This window comes from Nyctereutes procyonoides, unplaced genomic scaffold (assembly GCF_905146905.1).
Source record: "Nyctereutes procyonoides isolate TBG_1078 unplaced genomic scaffold, NYPRO_anot_genome, whole genome shotgun sequence".
Taxonomy (NCBI): Eukaryota; Metazoa; Chordata; class Mammalia; order Carnivora; family Canidae; genus Nyctereutes; species Nyctereutes procyonoides.
The window spans coordinates 25,319,191-25,339,304 of NW_026575160.1; the positions used below are offsets into that span (position 1 = coordinate 25,319,191).

The following is a 20,114-nucleotide window of genomic DNA, read 5'->3' on the forward strand; positions in this document are numbered from 1 at the left end:
ATGCTCTATCTGCTGTGTCAGATTAACAAAATTGAATTTAATAGTTTTTTAGCAATGGCAGAGGCTTTAAAATCCTTTGGCTACACTCTTTATGGTATAGGTCCATGGTGTCAAGTTTTTAAGAGTACGTTTGTGCAAGTCAATGTTTCATGAAGTTAATTTTAAATCTGTAATGATTCATAGACTCAATTCAGAGTTCTAGAAACTTTGAATTGTTACAATCTCAAATTCTGAAAGGTTAGCTCATTGCTAAAAATGTGTATGTTATTGGAGCAATGCTAGATTATAAAATTTATCATTCATTAATGATGAAACACACAAAAGTAAGGTGCGTTTTCAGATATCAATTTTAAAAATTAGTTATAACCATATTCAGTGCCGAAATATTGATTACTTTCTATGGATAACTCAATTGATTTAAACATTTGGTTTCAAATGCTGTCATTGGTAAATTGCCCTTCTTCAGTTATTCACTTAGGAATATAGTGATAAACTGTACAGTGGAGGCGGCTTCTCTTTCCATCACTTACCTAGGTTTTGCCACATGCTGAAAATTTCACAACCCATTGTGACACGCATATCACCATACCTGAAATAAAACAAAAAGCAAATCTGATACAAAACCTCCAACAAAGAAGTATTTGTGTCTCTTTAGGATGTAGCCTATCATTCTGAATTAAGGGACACTATGTTTGTAATTAAAGATGTTTAATGTAGATGTCTTGATGCTTCTAATGTAAATCCTTATATAAATCCTTTGATAAAACAGATCTATCCTCTAATTTATTTGCTTCTATAATATATTGATTCCTGAAAGACTGAGGAAAAAAAAAAAAGGGTAAGTTGAAAATTTCCAGAAAAGAATGCTTCTTGTCCTCTTGCTCATTGCTTCTCTATTGTCATTTCCAGTTATAGACATCTGATCTGTGAATCATTTGAACTAAACACCACTTTAAAGGCACAACATTTGATTTGCCTCACGTTCCCACCCAATTATACCCTGGTACTTACTTTTCTAACACCTTTTTCTTTTTGGAAGGTGTGAACATCTCCAACTGCAGACATAACTGGTTTATAAAAATGACCGCAAGGTAAAAGTAGGAATCCCAAATCTAAAACAAGAGCAAAATATTTAAATGCTATAGTGTTACAAAAATATTTACAGATTAAGTGACACGATATCTTGGATTTGCTTCAAAAGTGGTAAGTGGAGGAGGGTACAGTTGAAATAAGATTGGCTCTATGTGGATAATAGTCAAAGTTGGATATGGTTATGTGGGGGTTCATTGCACCATTCACTCTACTTTTATATATGCTTGAAATTTGCTGTAACAAAGAAGTAAAGCAAATAAATACTGTCTATTTATATACTGCTTCAGTGCCACATCACAGGTTTCTTAAGCTCTTGGGTATATGTTAAATGTTTTGTTTCTCTTATAATATGTCTTAGTATCTCCATGGAAGCTGAGGTATAAGCTGGGTTACTTTATTCCTGTGAGAATTCATTTTTGGAACTCCTTTTAATGGAGAATTTTTTTAAAAAAAGGCATACACTTCTCTGGATATGCTAATTGCTTTAAATTCAGACGGTGTATAAAAATTCCCTACCCAGACAAATCTTTTGAGACTAAGTTTTCTTATACTAAAAACAGCATCAGAAAGAGATCAGAATAAAATTCCCAGAAATAAATTTAACCAAAAACATGACATAATGGAAGGAAACTACTTCTTTACTGACACCAAGCAAAAATTAGAAATAATAAGGCAAACCATTGCAAAGAATTAATATCTTTTATATATAAAGAGCCCTTACAAACAAAAAAGAATATGCTTAGACTAAGCAAAATAATGAACAAAAGTCAAGAACAGATACTTCACAAAATATGAATTTTAATCATTTCAGGTTGGTATATACGTAGGAAATAAAATACAATTGGTATAATCTTTAACTCAATAATTTCACTTATAAATATTTATCCAAAAAATAATTAAGGAGGTATGCCAAATTTTACTTTGCAAGAAGGCACATAGAAAGAGTAATTTAAAGAATAAAATAGCAGAAACAACTTGAATATTAGAAAACAGAGCTGTGATTATAAAATTTACATGTATTTATTATTATATGGCATGATATAAAGACATATTATACAACCTTTAAATTCCTTTGGTGTTTATTGTATTTGTGTTTTTTTTTTTTTTTGTATTTTCGAGTTATCCAATAGGGATAATTTATTCAATGTTTAATATGAAAAATGTTATTTAAAAAGAATAATAAAGATGCCAAAAACATAAAACATCATTAAGAAGGGAAGCCAAAATAGGCAAAATAGGCACTGCCTATCTTTGTTTACCATTTAAAAAGTAGTACATCAAGAATTCTTGGGCATATCAAATTATATTATAGATGTATAGCGAGTTCTGCCTTAAAGAATTTTACCAACCTTTTATTTTGTTTCTTTTCATTAATTCATTCTAAAAAAAAATGTGAAGATGGAGAAATAAAGGAACTGGAGCATTTACTTTGTGAATATTTTCTTCACATAAACTCTACTTTAAAAAATGTCTTAAAAACTTATGTTGCAAGTTCCCTTTGCCACACATGAGGACCATACAGGAAAGAATGAAAATTTATAGTAACGACAAGGAATTACATACAGCCTCTTAAGCAATGATTTCTACTAGGTTGGTAAGCATGATTAGTTTTAACTTGTTCACAAATATAATGAAAGCTCTTCAATATTATTTATCATGAAAACTAATATAGCCCAAGATTAAATTAGGGTAGGGAGACTACATGTGTTTTCCTATTATTAAGAGAAAGAAAATATGTTGGGAAGTTTCCTTAAGTATAAGGTAAAAGATTTCAGCTCATGCAGGATAGTTATCCAGATGGACACTTACCTTATAATCAAAGTTTTCATTTAAGAAGTTCTTACGAAGTGCATCCGACAGGTATAGAACTGTTGTAATAATAACACTAATGATAAAAAAAAAAGAACATTTTACGTTGGAAACTGTGCATTAGTGAGAATCATTTATTTGATAAGAATAAAAGCAATTAAGGTAAAAGATAACTTTCAGGGGGCACTTTGGTGGATCAGTTAGTTCAGCCTCCAACTCTTGGTTTCAGCTCATGATCTCAGGGTCATGTGAGATAAAGCCCCATGTCAGGCTCCACACTCAGGGTGGAGTCAGCTTGGGATTCTTTCCTTCTCCTTCTCCCTCCCTTCTACTCTGCAACCCCCCCCCCCCATCAATCAATAAGTTTTTTTAAAAAAAGGAAAGAAAACCTTCAGGAAGCATGTAAAACAGTATTATGAATATCCTGTGCTAACTTTTAAAAATTTTCTTTAAAGTAATCTCTACATCCAACTTGGGGCTTGAACTCATGACCTCATCCAGATCATGAGTCACATGCTCTACCGACTGAGCCAGCCAGGTGCTCCCAATGTGGAACAATATCAGATAATTCATATTTGAAATAGAAAAAAGGAAAAAAAAAAAGAAAAAAGGGACACCAGGGAAACAAACAAAAAACAAACAAAAAAATTAAAAATTTTAAAAAAGAAAGAAAAAGAAAATCAATCACTGAATTTGGGTTCTTTGTAAAATCATACCCAGATCTATAAATTCATATGACCCAGGCAGAAATATATTAATCTCTTGATGTTTTTACAATGCTTTTATTAATTTCTGAACAAATCAAAATGATGAATCCAAATATAATATTCCATAGAAAGCCACACGTCAAAAACAAAAGGAAAAAGAAACGGAGCCCAAAGATGAAATGGATAAAATGATAGAATATACTGAGTATTTATTAAAGGTCTTCTCTCTGGTCTCTCCTATTTAAGGGATTAGGGGGCATGCAAGAGCTATGGAAGGCGGACTCCCTCTCTCCTAGTGACAGAGTCACTAAAGAAACAATCACAGACTGTGAAATTGTCTATAACGCAGCGCTAAACTGTGTGAAACTGCCAGTGGGTGTTAAGGCAATTCAGAGAATGGGGCATCTCAGGGCTGGAGAAATTAGGGAAAGCCTGACAAGGGGACATATGCAGCCATGTGTAGCTTGCTAGGGAGATTAAAAGATAAGGGTTTGGTGAGCATTCTTGGTTAATTCTAGAGTTATGCAACTTGTTCAAAACCTGCTCCTTTTTTGCAGCTATATGAGTTGACATTCAGAATTCAGTGCATATCCAGTTGGTTCATTTAATATTACATACAGCATTACACTGAGGCAACATAGGCCATTCCCCTAAAATACTATAATATAAACTAATGGTATATATATGGTTGATACTCAAAACCTCCTCAGCCTTTGCTGAGATGCACACCCAGTGGAGAGTTTGTGATGTGATGAGACTCCAATTGTTCACCACAGGATTTAGAATCGAGGGGTAGAGTTCTGTGGCCGCAATAAAATGAAATGATACAGAATACCCCACCAACGTCATTCACACCTTCATTATCCTACTGGTAAAACCAGTAGGAAAACCAGTAGGATTAGAGGGATATTTACTGATTAGAAGAATATTTATAGTCTTTGAAGGACATAAGGGTTCATTATTGTTATCTGCTGGAAAACCCATTATTATAGCCTTCTCCTGGGATAGGAGAATATTAATGAGACTAAGGGTCTGGATGGTTGAATGAGAATAGCTCAAGGTAAAGAAAGGGAAGGAGAATCACCATTTTTCGGGCACCTACTCTACCATAAGCAAGCATGTATGTTTTATGTATGTCAATTATATCTCTCAATGAATCTTACTGTGAAAGTTAAGTATAAGCAAAGCCTATGAAAATGAAAAGTCCCTTTTTTGCAACGGGTTTGCCGCCAGAACACAGGTGTCGTGAAAACCACCGCTAAACCTACACCAAAATGGGAAAGGAAAAGACTCACAACAACATCGTCGTCATTGGACACGTAGATTCGGGCACGTCTACTGCTACTGGCCATCTGATCTACAAATGTGGTGGGATTGACAAAAGAACTATCGAAAAATTCGAGAAGGAGCCTGCTGAGATGGGAAAAGGCTCCTTCAAGTATGCCTAGGTCTTGGACAATCTGAAAGCTGAATGTGAACGTGGTATCACCATTGATATCTCCCTGTGGAAATTCGAGACCAGCAAGTATTATGTGACCATCATTGATGCCCCAGGACACAGAGACTTTATCAAAAATATGATTATAGGCACGTCTCAGGCTGACTGTGCGGTCCTGATTGTTGCTGCTGGTGTTGGCGAACTGGAAGCAGGTATCTCCAAGGATGGGCAGACCACCCGTGAGCATGCCCTTCTGGCTTACACACTGGGTGTAAAACAACTAATTGTTGGTGTTAACAAAATGGATTCCACTGAACCACCCTCCAGCCAGAAGAGACATGAGGAAATCGTTAAGGAAGTCAGCATCTACATTAAGAAAATTGGCTATAACCCCGACACAGTAGCATTTGTGCCAATTTCTGGTTGGAATGGTGACAACATGCTGGAGCCAAGTGCTAACACGCCTTGGTTCAAGGGATGGAAAGTCACCCCTAAAGACGGGAATGGCAGTGGAACCACACTGCTTGAGGCTCTGGATTGCATCCTGCCACCAACTCGTCCAACTGATAAGCCCTTGTGTCGGTCCTCCAGGGAGTCTACAAAATTGGTGGTATTGGTACTGTCCCAGTGGGTCGAGTGGAGACTGGTGTTCTTAAGCCTGGCATGGTGGTCACCTTTGCTCCAGTCAATGTTACAACTGAAGTAAAGTCTGGTGAAATGCACCATGAAGCTTTGAGTGAGGCTCTTCCTGGGGACAATGTGGGTTTCAATGTCAAGAACGTATCTGTCAAAGATGTTCGTGGTGACAGTGTGGCTGATGACAGCAAAAATGACCCGCCCATGGAAGCAGCTCAGGTGATTAGCCTGAACCATCCTGGCCAAATCAGTGCTGGATATGCACCTGGGCATTGTCACATGGCTCACAGTGCTCGCAAGTTTGCTGAGCTGAAGAAGATAGATCATCGTTCTGAAAAAAAGCTGGAAGATGGTCCTAAGTTCTTGAAATCTGGGGATGCTGCCATTGTTGATATGGTTCCTGGCAAACCTATGTGTGTTGAGAGCTTCTCTGACTATCCTCCTCTGGGCCATTTTGCTGTTCGTGACATGAGACAGACGGTTGCTGTGGGTGTCATCAAAGCAGTGGACAAGGAGGCAGCTGGAGCTGGCAAAGTCACCACGTCTGCCCAGAAAGCTCAGAAGGATAAGTGAATATTATCCCCAATACCTGCCCCCCCCCCCCCAGTCTTAATCAGTGGTGGAAGCAGGTTTCAGAACTGTTAGTGTCCACTGGCCATTTAAGTTTAATAGTAAAAGACTGGTTAATGATAACAATGCATCGTAAAACCTTCAGAAGGAAAGGAGAATGTTTTGTGGACCATTTGTTTTTTTTTGTGCGTGTGTGGCAGTTTTAAGTATTAGTTTTTAAAATCAGTACTTTTTAATGGAAACAACTTGACCAAAAATCTGCCACAGAATTTTGAGACCCATTAAAACAAAAGTATAATGAAAAAAAAAAAAAAGTCCTGTGTCCTGTGGTGTCTCCAGCCCCCTCAACAGCAGAAATCATCAGTGAATTTCCTATTAAAGAGATAAATCACCTGCGAATTACAGTATAAAGTGGCAATTTTCCATAGTGACTACCAAAATCAATGACGGTAACTGAAGAAATCATTAAAATTCCCAAAGTGGTTTATCTAAAACTTACATTAGGAAACTAAAACTTAATTATCAGAATATGAAATGCTATCAAGCAAAGAAGCAGTTCATCCTTCACATGTGGTTCTAAGCACGAACGTTCTGCTTTGGTATTCAATGGAGAAATATACTCAGTCCCACCATACCTGAGTTTTACATAAAAAAACCACCTTCTGGCCCATAACTGTAGCATGAATTGTTCAGAAACAAGAGCGGCCATGGGGCACCTGGGTGGCTCAGTCGGTTAAGCATCTACCTTTGGCTCAGGTCATGATCCTGGAGTCATGGGCTCCCTACTCAGCGGAGAGCTTGCTTCTCCCTCCGCCCCTCACCCCACTCATGCTCTCTCCTCCCCCCTCCTCACAAATAAATTAAAACAAAAGAAAACAAAACAAAAGAACAGCATCCAGTGCTAGTAAACTTGACATATCTGGGATTTAGACTATTGGGCCTAATATCCTGGAAAGCAGCCAACAAATCCAACCTTCTAAGTAAGAGGTTATTTCACAGCAAAGATGACCCATTTGTTAGTTATATGCTGAGTCCTAAACACACAAACAAAATTCACAGCTTCCTGAACTGTACTCACTGGTAAACAATGTGGAGCCTCTGTGGCCTTCTTGTCAACCAGTGAGTCTTAACCTGGCTGCTCCCTGTAATCACCCAGGAGCCCTTAAAATAGATAGATACCTGGATCACACCCCTGGAGATCCTCATGACTGGACTGGGGTGCAACCTGGACATCAGGAGTGTTAAGGTGATTCCCCTGTGCACTCAGAGCTGAGAACGACTGCTCTAGACAAAGCAGTGCTTCTCAAACAGTGGGTACCTGGTGATCTAGTTAAAAAGATTATGACTCGGTAGGCCTGAGCTGCTGCCATTTCTAACAAGCTAAGGGGATGCTCATGCTGTTGATCCTTGGTCTACACTTTGAAGAGCTCTACACAGGCCTAAGCCAGAAAAACTTGCAGACGAACACTGCTTCACATTCTCCTGACTTCTAGAGTCATTATACTTAGTAGATCTTTCACGGGGCATGTAGTCCTTGTTCTAGACTGAACACCTCATCTTCTCACCAAGGCTGCTTCATTGTTAGGCACAAGAAGCACAGTGCATAGGACCTAAGATCTTTTGAGGAGCTTTGGGAAATACTGAGACCTGAAAAAATGCTATGTGATCAAAAAATAAAACTGCAAAATAAAAACTAAAAAAAAAACTAAAAAAACTAAATAATGCATTTAATAATGCAACATTATTTTTTTCATTTATTGTCCAATTTCATACTTAGGCAACTTCTGTAACATTAGGAAAAAGCATAGGTTACTATTTACACCTTCCAAAGAATTCCTAAATATACAAAAGTGCTGAGAAATCACAAGCAATTGGAGTTCACTGATTCATTCATAGGTCAATAATTTAAAAAGCAAAATGTAAAAATTGCTCTTTACTTTTTTTTTTTCCTGCAGTAAAATGTGGTATGTGGGTCTATTCAGTACGTTTGATATGTTGAGAGGTAAGACCTCCAAAAATAAGACTTCTCAGAGCTAGAAAGACCTAAAATGAGTCTACTTCAAATGCTTTGCTTTTACGCTTCTAACATTCAGCCCAAGTCACAGAGGAAGCTCCCGGAGCTTTTTATGGTAACTCAGCACTGAGTCAGGAACCTGGCACACAGGTCTCCAAGCATTTAACATTATTGCTCCTTCACTGTAGTCAATACCTGTGGTGTTTAGGGATCTTTCTTTACTCCTCCAAAACCACGAGGCTCCTTTGGTTTTATTCTTTTACTCATGACTCAGTTTCTGAATATAAGGACATTTCAAATCTCAGCACTCCCAATTCAATAGCCAAGAACGGTTTGCAATCTGTTACTACAAACGGTCAAGTTACCGATAGCTGCCGTAGAAGTGCAGGCACAGGATCACTTCTGACAACCTTCATCTATGGGCACAGCGTGATAAAACTTACACATAAAAGAGGAACTGGTGCACAGAAATCAAAGTTATTGCTTCAAGATTTTCAGTTGCCACCTCATTCTGGCATTTAGAAAGTATTCTTTAAGCAACGCTCTCTCCCTGCTACAGAAATCTCATTATAATTTCTTTGTTGTAAACTACTCCAGCCCGACAACGTGCTTAAGCAAAAGCCCACCTCCACAAAATATACTTGGACTGGGAGATGCCCCTTTGTGGATAAACTGGGTATCAACAAAGACCAATGTTTACACATTGAAAACCTAAGGACTTCTAATCATGGAGGACAACAACTTCCCTTCAACCTGGTGGGTTAAAAGGAGCAGAAGAAATCAACACAAAGACACGTGGGGGAGAGGAGACTCCCAGAAGGCCATCAAGGGAACTGATCTAAGCTAGTGGCTCTCAAACATTAGAGTATGTGATGATCACCTGAAGGATTCACAAGACTTCAGGGCCTCACCACCACTTATGCCCTGGTGAGTTCAAGACGGGGCCCAACCAGAGGATTCTAACACACATGATCATCCTGTCTGGTTTTGGGGACTGTGTCACAGATGGAAGAGAAGACAGCCAATGGCTGGACCTTGGAGAGGAGCAATGTTGAGGAGAGCTGGCCTTGTTAACTAACCATGGGTTCACCATGGACCTAGGCCACAGTAAGTCTTACTAAATGACGGTAGCCTCGCAACTATATTTAAACCTGTGATTTGTTAGACTTCCTTGCTGTACTAGGTAATTCTCAAATGAGAAGCTTGTAGAACACTATGCCTTTTTAAAAGCTATTTTGAAGGAAGGGACTGAAGGTACTCCAAGGGGAGGGGACAGCATAAGCCAAAATGGAGAAGCAGGAAATGGAGTGATCTTGCTTGCGGTCAAGGAAGCACGCAGTGTGATGAGAAATAGTGAACCAGGATTGAAATGGAGGGATTTTAACAACTCCCTTTACCTTCTCCACTGAGTGGTACTGGCAGAAAGGCACTCATGTGTCAACAGGCTCAGTTTTAGCCTCTCAGGCTCGAATCTTACAGAAGCCTTTTGTTCATGTATTCATTCTTTCTACCAGCTCCTCAAAACTCACCAGGGATGGAGTATGAGGGAAATTCTTGTGCAAATAATTTGCTGTCACTATTTAAGTTGGCACATTTCATCGTAGCAATAGATAGTTTTGTGGTAAAAATCAGTATCTTATCTCTCTCCTGGACAGAATTGTTTAAGGATTATTACACCCTAATAGAAAAACACCACCACCACCACCACCACCACAAAACAGTAGTGGTGTTGGTGGGTGCTCAACAGATTAGTTGCTCCACCACCCAATTTTCCATTGTCACTATCACACACCCTGTCTTCCCTCCTGTTACCATGCCAATGCTTCTAGCTAAGGCCAAGCTTTCTTTGTGTACACAAGATCAAAGCTACTCTAAGTGTGGCAAGCTTCTTTCACTGAGAAAGTCTTACCCCATTGGCAACGCCAACTAACCTAAACTGCACACCTCCATGGTTGGTTTAATTTCCAGTGCAAGCTGACTGTGGACAGGTAACAGGCAGTTCTCAACAGGCACACTGTGATACTGCATTTGTACCAACACCACTGGCCCCCACAACATGCTCCTTCACTTATTCCTGTTTTCTTTAGTATCATCGGTATTTCTGTCTTTGCTGGGCCATTCCTACTTGTAAGCCCAAATGCTCTATTATTCCATATTTTTGAAAGGGTCTTAGTCCCATAATTCTTTCCAGATGTAGCCCCATTTCTCTGCTCCCTTTCAAAGCAAAACTTCTAAAGAACTGTTTTCACTTTCTCGGTTCCTATCTGATCTTGAATTCACTCCAAGGCTTCCTCCTGCATCACTGCACCCAAACAGCACATGTCATGGTCATCAGTATCTACAACCACTCTGCCCAACCCGGGGCAACTGTCTGTCTTCATCATCTCCAAGCTCCCAGCAGCTCCTGATACTGCTTCCTTCATGAAATACCTTCTTCACAGAACATTATACTCTGCTGGTTCTCATCTTTAATCACGGTTGCTCCTTTTCTATCTCTTTTGCTGGATGTTTCTCCAGATCTTGACCTTTAAAATAGGAGCATGCTCTATAGCCCATTCCTAAGTACTTTTCTCTTTTTAATCTACACTCTCTTCCAGGTGCTTTCATTCAGTGCCATGGCTTCAATTATCATCCATATGCTGGTGATTCTCAAATGCACATCTCCAGCCCTAACCTCTTCCCTCGGCTCCATATAAACAGGTTTAGCTTCCTCTTCCATGTTTCCACTAGGATATCTAAGATTACCTCAAACTTCCATTTCACCTAAGATTCTTCACCCTCCCTGCCCCCAAAGCTGAGTATACTCCTCTGAGTATTTCTCCACCAAAGAGAATGGCACCACCATTCATTCTTCTGTTCAGGCCAAAATTCTAAAGGCCATCTTCCATTTTTTTCTCTGCCACCCACATCCAGTCATCTGCAAATTATGTCACCTTGATCTTCAAAATTGATCTTCTTTACCTTCACTGCCATCTACCTGCCCAAGCCATCAGCATCTCTTAGCTGGACTGTTGTATTAAGCTCCTAACTGGTCCTTCTTCATTGGTTTCATTTTTCTTTCCCTCCCTCCCTTCCTTCCTTTATAAGATTTTATTTATTTATTTGAGAGAGAGACAGCATGAGTGGCAGAGGAGCAGTGAGAGGGAGGGAGAAACAGGCTCCCCACTGAGCAGGGAGCCTCATGTGATGCTCAATCCCAGGACCCTAAGATCATGACCTGAGCCAAAGGCAGATGCTTAACCAACTGAGCCACCCAGAGTGCTGCCTTCTTGGTTTCTCTTATGTTTCTCTACTTCCTAATATTTGGGCCCTGTCTCCCCCTTCTAACCTCATCATTACTGGTTCCTTCTCTCCTCCTGTTCCAGCCACACTAATAGTCTTTCAGTTTCTTGAATGTGCCGTATTCACTCTGACCACAGAGCCTTTGTGTAAGCTATTCCTGCTGATAAGAACGTTCTTCCTTTGCTGTTTGCCTCTTAACTCCTGCTTTGGCTTTCAGCTCAAGTTTTACTTCCTAATGAAAGAGGCTTCCAATCCCAGTTCAGAACAAGTTCCTTTCAAAAACATATTCAAAGAACTATACTCTGTCTTTATCTAGTACTAGATATCTTTATCTATTACTTTTAGGCAATGAAAACTATTTGGTGAATGGATGGGTCAGTAAATGAATGAATGACCTTCCCTATGAATTTTTGATTCCATAACCACCTATTTGTTACACTGATCTTATTTGAAAGCTAAATTAGTTGAGGGTAATAGTCAACTAAATAATTCAGTGTTTGGTGAGAAAAAGCACAAAACAAAATGTATGCTATGTTTGAAGCCAACATGCACACAAGATAAACAAAATGAAGGCCTGAAATTTCAACCAAAAGGCCAGAAGGTTTTACTTTCCTCAGTAAGCAAGGCTGTTATAAGATTTATCTCTGAAAATGTATAAAGCTGTGACTTTATTTTTGTTCTATATTTTGCAATGTGTATGGGAAGGGGGTGGAGAGAAGCTTGTCTCAAAGTGTCCTGTATTTTTGGTACTTAATTTTCATCTCCCTTATGTTCCTTCTTTCTCAAATTGAGCAGTTGTTCTCATCAGAAACATCTAACAAGAACTTAGCAGTGAGGACAATATAGCTTTGCACACAAGCAAGAGAACATGTCTTATCCTTGCACAATTTACGCTGGACACACTTACTGTGTCACCTAATACTAGACATTCAGGTGGAAATAAACAAACACAAGACCATACTAATCACCAAATGTCTGGTCACAGCTTTTGGTAGGACTTCACATAAAGTAAAGAAGCTACAGGATTTGGGACAACATGGTTTATAGATGAAAGTTAAAGGCATTTAGCTTACTTGAAAACATAGAAAGGACCAACACATAAAAGAATACATATTTTGAAGGATGGGCTATTCAGCAGGGTTCAAGGTGACTTCTCAGCTAGTTACTATGATTTGACATGTATTAAGCACATAGTGGGTAATAAAAAAATGGGAGTTTGGGTAAAAATGCCTCTTTTAGGGGCCCTGATCAAATATTTGTCTAAGAAAGTTAGCACCATGGAAGAAAGGTGGTCAACTTCAGAGATGTAGATCTAGCTCCTGCAACTTGCTTCTACATAGTTTAGGAAAGTGATAATGTCTTCTTTCCAATGTATGCGCTTTAACATTTTTAAAAAGTATTTTATTCATTTATTTGAAAGAGAGAGTATGCACACAAGTGTGAGTAGGGGGAGGGGTAGAGGGAGAGAGAGAATCCCAAGCAGACTGCTGAGCACAGAGTTGACACAGCGCTTGAAGTCATGACCCTGTAGACCATGACCTGAGCCAAAGTCAAGAGTCAGATGCTCAACCAATTGAGCTACCCAGGTGCCTCTGCTCTTTAATGTATTTCAAATACCTTTAACATCTTTCAGAAAATTACTTTTCTACCAATATTATAGTGGCTAATTTTTTTTTATAGAGCAGAAATAGTTGAAGGCTTATTTCTGGAATATATTACATTCATAAGGCAAGAAAAATCTCATATGGTTTCATAATATAAATGGGAAATGGCTAGGGTGGTTGAATGGGGAGAAAAGAGGGAAGCAGGACAGCAGAAAGCAGTGTCTGTTCCAACTTGGCCAGCGTTTTCTACCAGACTTGGAGTCCTCTCTACAAATTAGGTCGGACTTGCCATCACCCCTGGAAAAACAGTAACTATTTCCTATCAGCACCAACGTGAGTGGCAACAGTATGATGTTACTGCATTTAGCAAAGGCTGATGGCTTTTTGCTTGGATTTGCTTTGGGAATATCTTCTGTTTAAATGTTTTACACAGAGCTCATCTTTAACTCACGCTCCTGTTTGGTTAACACTGTAGATAAAAATCTCAAGCATCGTGTGTTTACTCAAAAGCAGGATCTATACTTCTGTTGCCCATTTGTGTGACCATGAAGTCTTCATAAATGGAGTAGAGATTTTTAGATTGAGAGAGACGGTGTTTTGATATAAAAAAGCCACATTGTGGTCATGGTTTTCAGGAAGCTCAAGTAGAGCCAATGTGCATAAGGAACAAAATGTCACATTTATTTCTGGTTTGAATTTTTGCCATTGAGTATTCTAATTCAAGTCAAAATATCCTTCTGCACACAGGGCAGGCATAATGACCAAATGATGATGTTGCATGATGGTGATGTCAGCAGCCTGGACCTCTTCCTGCCTGGCTCCCTAGACCACTTCATAGCCCTCTGCAGGTACCCAAAATGTTAGACCTTTGGTAACAAGGCCAGATTCATGACCAATAGCTTCCACTTAAATCTGTGGCATCTGGACATCCAGATGAAAAGATATTTGATTCTACTCACAGATATCAAACTAAATATGCTAAATTCTAAGGAGAGCTATTTCAGGAGTTTCAATTAGTCTTGAACATGGAAAAGCTGCTTCTGTACTTATGTAAAACATAATATGCCATATTATACTATTTGTTACTTCACAAGTTTTTAACACATCGTTTTAACACCTCCACATCTATAAATGTATACTGCAGCAGAAGCCATATTAGGCATATCTTATCAAAATCCAACCCTATATGCCCGTGGCTCTTACCACCATCATCTCTGGCATCTGGGGAGGACAGATGGTGTCTTTGGTCTATGGATAGATACCTGGAGAATTCAACCTTTATTCCTGGATATGAGGGTGTTCGGGCTGGACAAGAGGAGGAAGGAGAAGCAGACAAATGGAGACTTGAAGGAAAGAATGCTTATGAAACAGAGTGAATTATAAGTGTGGAAGTAAACACCAGCCAGTTTCCTAAAGAACTTTACCTTCATTTTGTACCTTGAGATGACACAGACAGGAAGCGTGAGAGCAGATACAGCTATGACACTGTCCACTCTGGGAAGGCTCCTGCCATTGTAGCTGCCCACCCCCCCCCCCAATCTCCTTTCCTGGCTCCTATTTCTCAAGTACTGATTTCAGAGCTTTTAGAGCTTTTATTTTTTTCCTGGATATGCCTAATACAAGCTAATTTTACCAACTTCCAGAGCTTCAACTTTACGTCAGTATCTCCCCAAATGTCTTCTCTAGTTCTGAATTTTGCTGAGGGCATTATTTTCAGCTCTCTACTGGCCATATCACTTGGCTGTATAAAAGGAACTTCAATCTTCATGTATCCAACTCAGGGGTAATATCTTATTCCCAGGGCTGAGCACATGGTAGATGTGTAATGTACTCTGCTGAGTTAAACTGAATTGAGAAAGATTAGAAATGACTCAAGGGTCCAGCAACAGGGCTAGTTAAAGAAATGATGGTACATTGATGCAATGGAACATTTTATGACTCAAAAAGAAAAAAGAGAAACAGAAATGAACGAGGGACTTTCTATGTATTAATGTGGAAAGACTGCCAGGATTGTTACGTGAAAGAGCAATGTGCTAAATAGTGTATATATTATGCCGTCTGTCAGGCTCTGCATTAAGAGAATGCTGGAAGGTCATGCAAGAAACTAATAAAAGTGGTTACTACAGGCTGGGGGTAAGGGATAAACACAGTAGGTGGGAGGGGGATTTTTCAATATACACTCTACATTGTTTGATTTTTGAAATATTACATTAACATGTATCATCTGTTTAAAACAAATATAGTTTTTCTAAGTGAGAGAAGTTAATTCAGAGATAAAGAAAAAGAACCCCAGGATTTGAAGTTTCCAAACTTGAGAGCAAACTAAAAAAATCGTCTTATACCTCCTCTCCTCCATATAATGAGCTGCAATTATCATCAACTTAAACGTCTTACTTGTTAGCCACCAAGCGCATAACAGTCCAGTCCTTTGGAAACATCTCTGGGCGTATCAATATTCGGAACACAGTAAATATCTGCAGCAGGAAATCCTTGGGTAGGGAGGAAAGAGACCAGTTTACTGAGTTATTGTAACTGTCAACACACACACACACACACACACACACACACACACACACACAGCACTGTTGTTACCTTTTCCAGAGCAACAACAGAGAAGAAAGCCAAGCTTTCAGGGTTCACCAGGAGCAGGAATCATCCCTCTTCCTCACTCTTACCATTCTCCACCCCCAACTGGCTTGCTACCCTTCCCAAACGTTCTCTTTTCCTTTTCTTTCTCGTACTCAGTGCAGGTGACGTTTCATTTCTGTTCACAAGCGCTAAACATTTCGATTTCATAAATAAAGGGGAAGACTGGTAGTAGAAGATTAGCAGGCAAATATATTGTCTTTTTTTTATTACAGTGTCCTCAACATCAGAACTTTTCATATCGAGCGAACCCCATCAGCAGTCCTTCCCTTTAAGCAGGTGTCAAAATTTAGAAAGTTACGTTCATTAAAAAGCATTTTAAGCAGACACCCATGTTTCTTCGAGGGCATTCTGAAGATGCAGTATTAATGGTATGCATGCAGGTTTATAGAGTTTGAGTGTGCCAAGCAGAACACACTCAAACAGGACGTGTGCTATGCTGAGCCCAGTGATGAATGCTTAGTAGCTGTGCCGGTATCAAGGAATTCTTCACCGAGATGCCATGCCAGAGGGCAGTGGTATTTACTGAGATGTTATCTTTAAACTGATCACCTGGAGACACTCTTGACAAGAAGCTACTGTCAGACACAGAAATACCTCTTCTTAAAACACTGCAAGCAAGTGACAGGGCCCCAAACACTGTAGCATACTGCACTTGAAGGGGACTCAAGGAGACAACATACTCCATGTACTGAATGACATAAAGCATGTGCAATCAGAAGGAGATTGGCTTCAGTCTAGCTTTTCTTTAGATTTATTACTAGAAAACCTAAAGATATATTGGTAACCTTAAGCAATGCTAGGAAAATACAGCTCTCTACCAATCTGGTTGAAAGCAACAGCATGATGTTGTTTAATTTAAAAAAAAGAAACACACAAGAGTTTTATTTATGAACCCTAACAACACATTGTGTTAAACACGTAAGCTGCTTGAATATAAGATTACGGTTATCCTTCATATCATCAGAAGATAGAATCTGAAAACATAAGAAACATGTGGTAGCTGTGTGTGTGTGTGTGTGTGGTTTTTTTAACATTCTGTAACAGCTTTGATCAAGCCCATAAATATTTTGACATGAAATTATTTTAGCTTCTTCGGCATCAACATGCATTCGTTGATAGGTAGTACGTGCCATGTGGGAATATGACCGCTAGGTCATTTGCCTTTAAATGGCCAGACAGATCCTTCTCCTGTAGGCAGAACCACAAGAGAAACAATTTTCCAAATGCATTCTACTGCAGGTCAGATAATTTGGTAAAAACACTTCACATTCTAGTCCTCTCTCAGGGAAAGTAGGTTATTAGCATGCTAAGACTGTGAGAAACCCTTTTGAATGCATTTCTTTTTTTCTTTTTATTTAAATTCAATTAATTAACATATAATGTACTATTGATTTCAGAGATGGAGGTCAGTGATGCACCAGTCTTCTATAACGCCCAGTGCTCATTACACCCCGTGCCCTCCTTAATGCCCATCACCCGGTTACCCCATCCCCCGCCACCACCCCTCCAGTGACCCTCAGTTTGTTTCCTATGATTCAGAACTCTTAGAGTTTGTCTCCCTCTCTGATGTAATACATTTCTCAAACTTATTCCAAAAAGTTCTTCAGTGAATGTATATGAATATATATAATCCCTGCAAAAACGGATGTTTGCATTTACCTTTCAAAGAATTATATCCTATTTCAGTTTCCTATCTGGTTTGACTTGCTTAGAGAGATGTTATAAAAAAAAAAAAAGTCATGAAGTGGGGAGCCACTTCTCATAGTCTACACTTACTTAGGAATATATTAATTTCTAAAATATTGAAATTTCATCCTTTCCCCTCAAAACTTTTTGAGAAGGAAATTGGAGGTAGCCCCCTTAGCGATGGGGTATGTGTACGGTGGGGGGGGGGGGGAGTAGGAGAGAGTGATGCCCATCGCACAGAGAAAAAAATGGGCTGAAGAACTGGTGACAGGAGGCAGGACAATCTACCTTCTGGGCAAGCAACTTTGGTTGTTCTTTTGTAGTGCTGGGGACAATGGGTACTATAGTCCAGGTGTAGGAGCTGGGGACAGACAATCTGTTTCTGTGCCATCTTTTTTTCTTATTCCCACTTACCTCACAAAATAAAAGGTATGGCATTGTGTGACACGTGCCAATGACCACTGATCACGTATTGACTTAAATCTTTACCTCCCCTAAGAAAACCTTTTAGTGTCTTAAATAGCTTTCTAGGATATCCGCACAAGCTCATCTACCTTTATAGAACCCAACACATTGTGGCAATCTTACAACGAAAGTGAAAAAAACATTACACTGAAAATCAGAAATTCTAAATTTTAATCCTGCAATGAACTAGCTCAAAGGCCTTGGTAACTTAACCTCTTTGGAACAGACCTCTCATCCTTGGAACATGTGGGGGTTTTCAGGTCCCTGGTAATTAGAGGGGATTTTAAAAAGTTAATATGATCACTGATCTATTCATATACTAGACAAAAATTTTTCTTATTTCTCAGCTGTAGGCTGATGTTTCATCAGATGGTAATATAAACACTTTCTACTGTGGCACTCACACGTGATTTAGTTCAGCAACGATTTACTGTCAGCTGCCATACAATAGGTTTCATTTCAAGTTCAGTTCTATACTTTAAAGCACTAGAATGCTGGGTACTTCAACATCTCCCTGCCTGTCCTCCCCAAATCCAATGTGGTTTCCTTGTCTGCCCCAAGTACTTGTCAGTTCTGATCATTTCACTGAATGTGTGCTTTTGCACACATGTATCAAATTATTTTGTACACAAAGCCATAACTAACAGATCTTTCCCATAATTTAAAAAAAGAACATCGCTATAATAATATTCCTGTTTGGATAGCAAGAAATAAGTGTTTCATATGCCACTATTTTAAAATTGGTAGCCTGGGAGCAGTTTCTTTTTTTGTTTGTTTACTTCAAATAGCATAACATGGTAACTGCATTGCTGGTTTTATTCCAATCAGGGTTCAAAATAGAAAAAGGAACAGGGAGATGGTACTTTACAGAAGCACTTTTGCAGTGCAAGAGGTCCAAGTAAGAAAGTTCACGTGAAAACCAAAATGATAAAAAGTCCCATACTCAAATAGAAAAGAAAGCAAGAGCAAATTTTTTTTAATTTTACAAATCATCAGTGACATTTATTCATTCATAAATACTGAGCGCTCTGTTACGTACCAGGCACTGTGTTCGATGCTGGGGACACCTAGTGGGTAAGATACATTCTTTAATTTATTCATGCAAGAGTATTTACGGAGTGCCTGTGGCACGTCATACCACAGTTAAGTTAAATATGATGCTTGCCCTCATGGAGCTTATAGTTTGGTGGGAGAGATAAATGTTAATCTAAAAACCACACAGAACTATATATGCACTACAAAAAAGGATAAGTCTGAGGACCAGGTATTCCACACAGAGGGAAGGGTACCAGCAAGCCTTAAAGGCAAGAGACAACACAGGGTTGCAAGGACTGCACCATGGAGTGACAAGAAATGGGGATGAAAGAGAAATAAAAGGTAAACAAATCTCAGTCCTGCTTCACAGTATGGAATAATGCAGCAATTTATCCTGAGGGCAACGTAAGGCAGTGAGGGATTTTAAGAAGACGAGTGAAAGAATTAAATTTATGTTTTACACTCATTTCCTGACTATATTGAACAAAAAAATTGTTTTGTGTTTACACACAATACTGTGGTACCAGAAAAGCACAAGACAGAAATGAAGTTCATAAAACAAAACTAGTGAGACACGGGAGGAAGAATTCTGAGATGATAAAACATGAGGTAAGAACTCAGGAAAATAAAGCATCATGACGTGAGCAGATGGACCAAGGCCCGGTCTCCTTACTTCAAAAGCAACGGACAGGGACAGAGCCTTCTAGGAACATATTTCCTTCACTTATGACTTTTGTCAAATATTATTTTAAAAACTTGCCACAAATTTCAAATATGTAACACCCTTTGTATGGGGTTTGAATTCAATTAAAGGGTGTTAATAATCATTATCATGTTGAAATTCATATCCTTAAAGTTGAATGTTTAAGCACATTATGCAAAAATAACTCCCAAGCGGTCTTTAGTCTTCGAGAGCTATAGAACTATTTTTTAATAATAAAATGAAGACTATAAGTTGAAATAATTGTACAAAAAAAGATGGTTTGTGAGGTATGCAGATATTTATTAAGAGGGTTGTTTCATTCAACAGAAACACCGTTCTGGGCTCTGTGCTTAGGACACAAAGACATGGTCCCTCCTCTCACAGAGCAGTCATCAAGGATCCAAGGAAACAACATTACAAGGCA

General features: G+C 38.9%; 1 protein-coding gene across 5 annotated transcripts in view; it reads right to left on the reverse strand.

Moving 5' to 3' along the window:
- The window catches only part of DOCK4 (dedicator of cytokinesis 4), a 412,270-nt gene that overhangs the window by 65,629 nt on the left and 326,527 nt on the right, over positions 1-20,114 (reverse strand). For all 5 annotated transcript variants that reach the window (XM_055314619.1, XM_055314621.1, XM_055314620.1 and 2 more), the window contains exons 27-30: positions 15,547-15,641; positions 2,902-2,977; positions 1,012-1,112; positions 531-589 (exon numbers count right to left, since the gene is read on the reverse strand). In XM_055314619.1, the coding sequence (XP_055170594.1) occupies positions 531-589; positions 1,012-1,112; positions 2,902-2,977; positions 15,547-15,641 (331 nt within the window). The remainder of the gene's footprint in view (positions 1-530; positions 590-1,011; positions 1,113-2,901; positions 2,978-15,546; positions 15,642-20,114) is intronic.